Source organism: Alosa pseudoharengus, unplaced genomic scaffold (genome assembly GCF_046254945.1).
Source record: "Alosa pseudoharengus isolate Yale_2024_CS ecotype anadromous, Long Island Sound unplaced genomic scaffold, YU_APseudo_1.1 YU_APseudo_1.1_scf_18, whole genome shotgun sequence".
In the NCBI taxonomy this organism is placed as follows: Eukaryota; Metazoa; Chordata; class Actinopteri; order Clupeiformes; family Clupeidae; genus Alosa; species Alosa pseudoharengus.
The window spans coordinates 10,801,510-10,810,008 of record NW_027468650.1 but is presented as its reverse complement, the minus strand read 5'-3'; the positions used below and the strand labels follow the sequence as shown (position 1 = coordinate 10,810,008).

Here is an 8,499-nt window from a genome sequence, read left to right as displayed (position 1 = left end):
ATACAAACCAAATGGATTTCATTACACTGAGAAAAGAAAGCATTTCCGTTATTTAAAGGCTGGTAGGGACTCAAGCGCTAACACACATAAAGTTCTCATCAGATTTGCCACAGTTGTGCAGGGAAACTGCTCTGTAAAAGTGTACATGGGGCTCTCCCCAGATAGCAATTTCCTTTGGGCCGGATCCGCATAAAAGCCTTTAGATTCGCCTGTAGCGGACATACTGTATCTGGCTGTGGGACAGATCTGCTCCTGATAGAGGTTTCAGCTCTGCTAGTAATGCTGTTTTATCACCGGTTTACAGATTGCAGGTCCGATTTCCGCAACTCAACTGGAAGTCAGGAAATGCGTTTAAAATACAAAACACTGATTTGGCCCAAACCTGTGATACGGATATGAGCCGAAGGACCATTTTTTCACAGCAGACCCAGGTGGTAATGATATTAATTAAGGTGCGGATTCTGCTAAATTGACTGTCCTTTCCCTACTTCATTGTCAACTGGCTGCTAAAGAAAAAAAAGGTATTTTGGAATGGCACAAATTTAGAAGCCATGGGGGTGCACTATATGTTCCCTTGGCCACTTCATTTCTACAGTAAGGCTGGAAAAGAAGATATAGTTGGCTCAATATTGATCATATGCTCGTTTCATTATTTTTTATTATTACCTAGCAGTGGTAAAAGTAGTCAATTGCTGTTTGTGTCAGATCAAACAGTGCTATGAGACAACCCCATATTCTTGCCACGCATGCAGAAGTCCAAGCAGTAACGTTAATCAAGGATCTTTGGTTTGCGCACTATCAATCTTTTGACATGATTTAGCCTGGAGTTGGACTAGGACACAGCTCAACTTTTCAAGGTAGGCTGTCTGCTTTTTATCTCTGTTGGTTTATTCAGAGACAACAACAAGCAGCCGAGCGATTGATAACTTTAGGCCTACTGTAAGTTTATACTATTATTTTCCAGCAATATAGGCTACTAGCTTAGCTTGAGCAAAATAACTCACAATAATTAGCCTATTTTGGAAAAAACAGTGATAACGCTGACAGGATCACTGATGATAAAAAACGAGTGTAATTGTGACTTAGCCTATTTTCAAAAAGGAATAAATGGCTAATGTTTATTTTGTGTTGTTTCAGATGACTGGAAGACAGCCTGAATATCGATGGGAACAGTGTAACACGACATAAAGGAGAATTCCGGTGTGATTTTGACCTAAAGTGTTTTGAAACATGATACCGAGTGTGAACGTATGTCTCATAGCCCATCTCGGCTTGTCCCCTGCACTCCGAAATCTGGCGCTAGTTAGCAGATGCTACCAACAAGGCGGTCAATGGTGGTGCCTCGGCATCGGCATAGCCATGCAAATAAATCACTGTTTTACACCATTTACGAGGCTCAATGTATCTCCACACTTCATTGGTAGACTTCCAAGGGCCCTGACATTTAAAACGAGACATTGAGAACTTTGAAAAAGCACTGGTAGTTTACTTACAAGACGATTTATACAGAGAGTATCTTCTCGAAGTTTAGCGTTTGCAGCCATCTTGAATTTAGTCACGATAAGTCGAGCGACGAGTAAGAATGAACAGGTATGATAAGGGATCAGATTCCAAAAATAATTCCGTGGAAATGCATGGATTCCAGTTGCTGCTACTGGAAGAAACTGTAATCCATGCATTTCCACAGAATTATTTTTGTCAGGCCTTTTTTGAATTTTGAATTTGATCACATCCTGGGGTGCAGCGTATAAACTTTATCTTCATCTAACTCCTTGAGGTATCTTGTAAGGTGGTTCTCTACCTTCCTTTGCTTTGGTGTCATCATTAGAGGGAACCGAAGGAGTCCTTGTACTTTCTAAGGAATAGCCTATATGCCAACGCTAGTGCCGACGTACTTCCGTTTACAACTAAGCCACCGTTGCCATTTCCGGAATGCTATCCCTACCGCTGTTGACAAGCTTGGTGCTGAGGTAAATAGATGATGAAGAAAACATTTAAATATCAACGATCTATGGGCTCAACGTCTGAACACTGTTGTGTGCCGATGTGTCAGGCCTCTGCTAATACTTAGTTTCCACACTTTCCCCACGGATGAAGAATTAAGACGCAAGTGGGTTGTCGCCATTCGTAGGGACAACTTCACGATAACGCCTCACACCCGGGTGTGTAGCCGGCAAAGAAGATCTTCGTGAACCAGCGTCGGAGAAAGGACGACGATTGTTGAAAAAGGGATCTATCCCAGCTTTGTTTCAATGGAATAACTTCTCCCTCCCACCTGTAAGAACAAGTGTTTGGGAGAGGAGAGATAGACCGCTGCCGCTGGACGATCACGCCCCCGAACAAGATGAAGCCATGGAGGAAGATTCCGGTGATCCTGATCCTGCCTCCGCAGTCGCCGCCGAAAATACAGCTCTACGAGAGGAGGTTCGCCTGCTTAGGGAACAGGTTGAAAGCCTTACGATGAAGCAGAGGTTTGGGATCCATCGCTTTGCTGCTTCAGACAAGGACATCCGGTTCTTCACAAGGTAAGATGACTAGCCTAGTCAGTTTCGAAAAAGATGCATGGGCAGCAAATAAATTATTTTCTCAGAGTATTAGCCTAGTTATTTTAATTGGTGATACTGTCTAAATGCAGTATCAGCAGTGTTGAATTAAAGTGATTGCTGTTTATTCTGCTATATAGTTAATTGTGAAAATCATTTACACATATTCAATCAAATATCTGTATCTCATTTTTTAAGGTTTGCCTCATACACGTTGCTGATGCGGTTCTGGGCCCTGATTGAACCTGCGGTGCCATCCATGGTCAGTGTGAGGCAGGCTCAGAGAGGAAATCTCACTGAGTCGAAGTCTGCAACCCATTCCCTCCAGCCCATTGATGAGTGCTTCATGTTTTTGAACTATCTCGCCCTGGGCTCCAAACAACGGGACCTCGCTGACCGGTACAATGTCCATCAGTCCACGGTCAGTCGCATTATAGCATCATGGAGTAATTTCCTTTACACGGTACTCGGTTCAGCCAGGATCTGGATACCACAGGAGCAGATAGGTGAATATTTGCCTGAGGATTTCAAGGACTACCCTGACACCACTGTAATCCTTGACTGCACCGAGCTTAAGTGTCAGTGCCCATCCTCCCCTCTCCTCCAGAGTGAGGTTTTTTCCACCTACAAATCCCACTGCACACTCAAAGGTCTAATTCACCTTTGGCTAAGCCACACCCTAGAATGTAGATTGACCAATCACAGCGCAGCCAACAACGAGCTCCCATAGAGGTCCGACACTTTTTCACATCGCTCCATTGACTTTAACGCAGGCGTCTCATATTTTCGGTCTCGGCAGGTATTTTGATCAAAAATATGGTTAAACGTTGTGCCTGGGGCATTTGTAATACAGATACGCGTTTCCCAGAAAGGTTGGAGGGGGGTGTCCGTTTTTTCCCCTTCCCAAGTCAAATCCTGACAAGTGTCGTCTTTGGATTAAACTGTGTGGACGTCCTCACAGTCAGCTAAACCCCTCGAGGATCAACAAGCACACTTTTGTGTGCTCTAAGGTAAATTTTGCTTTTAATCTTACTGTGAAGTTATATGATATACTAGTTAGACAATTTTATGCTGTGTTAGGTTATGATTTCGGTTCTCTAACCTAATTATTGAAGAATCAATGTGCTAGCAAGCAAGCAAGTTTAGGGATAGCTTAGCTATCACGTAAATCAGGATTGTTTTCTTTGACTAGCGGCTGGATGTTAGCAGCTAGCTAACTTCGTTATTAAAGTTACAAACACCTAACGTTAATGTTATAGATACGCTGTGGTAGTTTTTAAGGTGACTACCGCCACCGTGTTGCCACAGTCCAACAATATTTTACATCACTATTTCAGCATTTTGTTAATGGAGAACCAAGTCCCGAATCCCCAAATCCAGTCCCTGCTATTCCTGGTGGAGGAAGTGCAGTCAAAAGTCGAAGACTGCCAACTAAGAGGTAAGAGGTATATTTATATAATTCAATCACAGAAAAAATATTACAGCCACAACACAGTATCAGAATAATATCAAACACTTTAATCGATTTTACATATGTATTTATTTGTATGTATCTATCTATTTACAGAGGCATCTCCACAGTATCAGGCTCATCAGTGCAGGACACCACATCAGAGGAGTTGTCCATCGTCATTGAAACAGGTAGGCTACAGTTCATGTGACTGTTGTGGACTGTCATTGCACATTGTAGGGAGAAAGTGCTCAAAAAAGTACCAGTCAAGTTTATCTTTTATTTTCCTCCACATCTCGGGATCAAAACAAATTCGCTCCAGGTGATAGTCACTTTCACATGACACAAAAAGTTCACACCATGGCATCCCAGTTATCCCCAATTGTCCCATGATTTGGAAGTAATATTCGTGTGTACGATTGAGCCTGTAGGTGTCATCGCTACCCTTTTTAAGGTACTGGCAATCGGTGTAGCTGATTTTCATTGGACATTTAATTTCGAGTAGTCCATAGGTCTCACTCTCATCACTCTGAACCCTTCTGTCAGGGGATGTACCCAAATAGGGGGCGTTAGGGTTGATGACAAACCCACACACTTGCACATCATTACCAGTGATGACCGCATACTGGGCTGCAGCGGCTGGCTCAAGCTCCAGGCCTCTCTTCATGGCTTTTGTCATGATGCTCTTCTTCTTCCTCTGCATGATGATGGCAAGTTGTTCAAAGTCAGCTCTTCTAGAGAATATTCTTTTGAAGGACGATGAGGTTAGGCGGATAGAGCGGACATGATGCCAGATGTTGTTGCTACTCTGCTGTCTGGTGTTTTTCTCAAGTGCCTCTGCCTCAGCCTTTGAGACTACTATGGTACTGAACCTTTCCATCTGCACTTCATTAAGGACAGTACAGAAAGAGCCTGGCTGTGGTGGCAAAGGGAATGCTGGGAAGTCACTGGAGTTTGATTGGGAGGATGCTTGTGAAGTGTTGTCCAATAGTGGGAGCTGTATGCATTGAAGGGGGAAAAAAACATTTATTATTTACATTATGTTTCTTGTTTTTTTTTATTTTTTTTTACTAGGCCTCATTTTATTAATGTCATTGTTGTGTTTTTACACAGAAAACCAGATTCACACAGCAGACCAGATTCCCACAGACCAGATTCACACAGAGGATCCACACCAGGATCGCACAGAGGACCAAGAAGAAATAAATCAATTAAAGAGGCAAGTTGCCGATAAAGAAAAAGAAAATGCCTTGCTGAGGGAAGAGATTCAAACTCACTCATCTCACTCACTCACCCACACCACACCCACTCAAGTTCATTACCAACTCACACCGGAGACTATATCTAACTGCAATGTGCCTGAGTACTTTAAGTACAGCACAGGTTTTAGTTATGATGAGTTCAACAAGCTGTGTGCTTTTTTTAGGATACCCAGTACTGCAACAGATACACAAACACTTAGCCCTGTGACATACCACAGAGTAGATCAGCAAATCAACCTCATGCCTTTAAGACAACAGTTCCTACTTGTGCTTATGAAGCTGAGGCAAAACTTTGATCTGAAAGAGCTGGCCTTCAAATTTCAAATTCCAGAACGAACTGTTAGCACTTTATTCAATTCATGGATTGATTTCATGTATGGTAGGCTAGGCAACATGTCTATTTGGCCACACAGGGACACAATAACACAAAACATGCCTGACACCTACAGAGCAGAGTTCCCAACAACATTTGCTATTCTTGATGGTACAGAGATTAAGACAGAAAAACCAACATCACTGTTACTTCAAAGTCAGACTTACTCAAACTACAAATCTGCCAACACACTTAAATGTCTTATTGCCTGTGATCCTCGTGGTGCCATTATCTTTGTATCCACACTTTACACAGGATCAATCTCAGACCAAGAGCTATTTAGACAATGTGGGATCAAAGATTTACTGAAAGGTCTGCTTCAGTGTGGCTATCTTAAGGCAGGTGATGGGCTCATGGTGGATAAGGGTTTTCTTATTGAGAAGGATGTAAAGGAGCTTGGGCTTAATTTGAACATTCCCCCCTTTGCCAAATCAAATAGTCAGATGCCAGCTACAGACGTTGAGATGACAAAGAAAATAGCCAAACACCGAGTACATGTAGAAAGAGCCATAGCCAAAGTGAAGAAATTTAAAATGGTTTCTGGACGGATCCCTAATGTCAGACTTGGAAACATAAATCAGATATGGTTTGTGGTCTGTATGCTGTCCAATTTCCAGCCGAACATTATAAAAGCATAGGATACAGCACAATGATCTGTCTACACACAGTTAAGCTCCTGAATTTGAATGTTTTTTTTTAACATGATAAATCAATTATTGTGTTGTTATTGAAAATTAAATCAAATGTATGTTGGCTATGTGACTGTAATAAAATGTCTTCCTGCAAATGATAAGAAATTAGTCATTATCTTTAACAGTTTTACATAATCTGCTTTACCTGGTAGCTCAAGCCACTTCCAAGAGGGTACTTCTCCTGACCTATCACTACATCTATCGGGGGTTTGCTTGCTATGTAGCTCATAGGTGTCCCTGTCAGCTGTTTCAATAACAACAAATCCTGATCTGTTACCTCAGAGATGGCCCTGTGAGATGGAAAAGTCACACATTTCTACGTATGTCAAGTAATCTGAAATGCAAAATACATTTCTGCGTATGTCATGTGCTCTCAAACACATAGGCTACATACAATTAAGTTGCTTATGGTGGAGGGACACAATGGGATAGCCAGCCTACATGGTGTTAAAAATAAACATAGCTGTGACTCACCTGTCATTGCGGTATTGGCAGAAGATGGGTCTCCGTTTTCGCTCTGTCTTGGCCCTGGCCACAACGACTGCTGTCACAGGCTGTGGTGCTACTTTAGCACCTCTTGGCTTATGCCATTGTTGGGGTAAGCTTGTGGAGGACTGAACTGGCACAGCGTTTATGTGTTGTGCCTTGCAGAGATCCAGGGTATGGATAAGCCCAATGATGTGCGCGCAAAACCCTGTGGAGCTAACCATAACATCACCTTAAGTTACAGTTGAATAGTCTACCGGTTGTTGATACGCTAGCACATGCTGAATAAATACAACGTATACGTGCGTAACGTTAGTCCGTTTGCTTCGTAATAACGATTTTAGAAGTGAATAGAGACGTACCCAGCTTTGCATGAACAGTGTTGCTCCTTGATATTGTCAGTCCCAGCCTCCGTCTCGATTAGTAGGATATGCGGTGGTTCATTTTTTGACTGTGACCGGTATGCTTTTGCCTCTATTTGGATGCCTTGTTCTTTGCGTTTCACCTGTATGTCCTGAATATAGCCTTCGAACGCATATTGCAGACCTTTTTGTCTACTCCTATCGGACACTTTATTTGCTGCTTTATAAAACTTTGACAAAAGTTCAGCAGGAAGAGCTGTCACAGCATAAGCCATGTTGTTGATAGTCTTACGATAACCAGTCAGAAAACTAGAGCCCAGAAGTTGTCGGACGTAGCAACAGTAACTAAGGGGGGCGGGGCTTAGCCAAAGGTGAATTGGGATTGCTCCACATGGAGCAGTGACCTTTGTTTCCTCTCTCTATGCCGGCTCCATAAGCGATAAGCAGATCACAAAGGAATCTGGTATCATCAACCTCTTAAAACCTGACATGGCTGTCATGGTAGATCGTGGTTTTCTGATCGAAGACATTGTACCCTGTAAGATTTACAGGCCAGCATTCCTCGCTGGGCGGTCTCAAATGTCTGCTGCTGAAGTTAGGGAGACCCAGGCCATAGCTCGTCTTAGGGTGCATGTGGAGCGACTCATTCGGCGAGTGAAAGAGCACAAATTTTTTGACACTGAAATCCCTCTACGGCTTTTTGGGAGCATCAACCAACTCTATACTGTTGCGTGTCTCCTCACCAATTATGAAAATGGGCCTCTTGTCAAAGCATGGGTTAAGAAGCCTGAAGCCTGAGCCATGGGTAGGAAAAACAGCTAAAGCTGAAGCTTTTTATCCTTTTACTTTACCAGGGAAAACAAGCATGTTGGTTGTTAAATAAATCTATTAGTATTATTACTGTCTAAAACTGTGTCCCTTTGTTTACTTTAATGCACCAATTTCATGTCTTACCATTAAGTATATCTGACCTTCTGCAACAGTAGCAAAAATACCATCATACCAAATTATTTAAAGCCATCTTTTTAATAGTCAGCCATTTGTTATTTAACTCATGTTCATGTGTTTAAATATTACCATTAAATTTAAAAAATGCATAACATGCACTACATATAACATGCACTACACTACACTACACAAGAAAGTGCTGAGGTAAACATAGAAAAAAAAGTAATCAACCCTCTCTTTGATGATGTCAGTGATTTCACGGTCACGAGGAATCCTTTCTACAAGCATGTCCTCCTGTGTGTACACAACAAAATCACACCACTCACATCCAGAAATCAGCATCTGGCCCTGTATCTGCCAGAAGTAAGGATGGGTTTTCTTCA

General features: G+C 42.3%; 1 protein-coding gene and 2 long non-coding RNA genes across 4 annotated transcripts; 2 read left to right on the top strand and 1 right to left on the bottom strand.

The window, feature by feature from the left end:
* The first annotated feature begins 2,352 nt into the window (after positions 1-2,352).
* LOC143131849 (uncharacterized) lies at positions 2,353-3,273 on the top strand. Its single transcript, XM_076291434.1, has 2 exons — positions 2,353-2,525; positions 2,742-3,273. The coding sequence occupies exons 1-2, from the start codon at positions 2,353-2,355 to the stop codon at positions 3,271-3,273; spliced, it is 705 nt and encodes a 234-aa protein (XP_076147549.1).
* A 207-nt stretch (positions 3,274-3,480) lies between these two features.
* On the top strand, positions 3,481-5,178 carry LOC143131624 (uncharacterized). 2 transcript variants are annotated; one of them, XR_012988146.1, is made up of 4 exons: positions 3,481-3,553; positions 3,881-3,981; positions 4,111-4,184; positions 5,107-5,178. It is a non-coding gene; the product is annotated as an uncharacterized LOC143131624 (long non-coding RNA). The 2 variants fall into 2 exon arrangements; XR_012988145.1 differs by lacking the exon at positions 5,107-5,178 and having other exon boundaries at positions 4,111-4,328.
* On the bottom strand, positions 4,367-7,543 carry LOC143131623 (uncharacterized). Its single transcript, XR_012988144.1, has 3 exons — positions 7,169-7,543; positions 6,795-7,022; positions 4,367-4,990 (listed from the first exon to the last, which is right to left on the bottom strand). It is a non-coding gene; the product is annotated as an uncharacterized LOC143131623 (long non-coding RNA).
* Positions 7,544-8,499: the final 956 nt, after the last annotated feature.

Excerpts from the sequence above, each read along its gene's own strand:
- LOC143131849 (XM_076291434.1), top strand. The coding sequence starts at position 2,353 with ATGGAGGAAGATTCCGGTGATCCTGATCCTGCCTCCGCAGTCGCCGCC. Across the intron at positions 2,526-2,741 it reads GACATCCGGTTCTTCACAAG|GTTTGCCTCATACACGTTGC; the intron begins GTAAGATGACTA and ends TCATTTTTTAAG.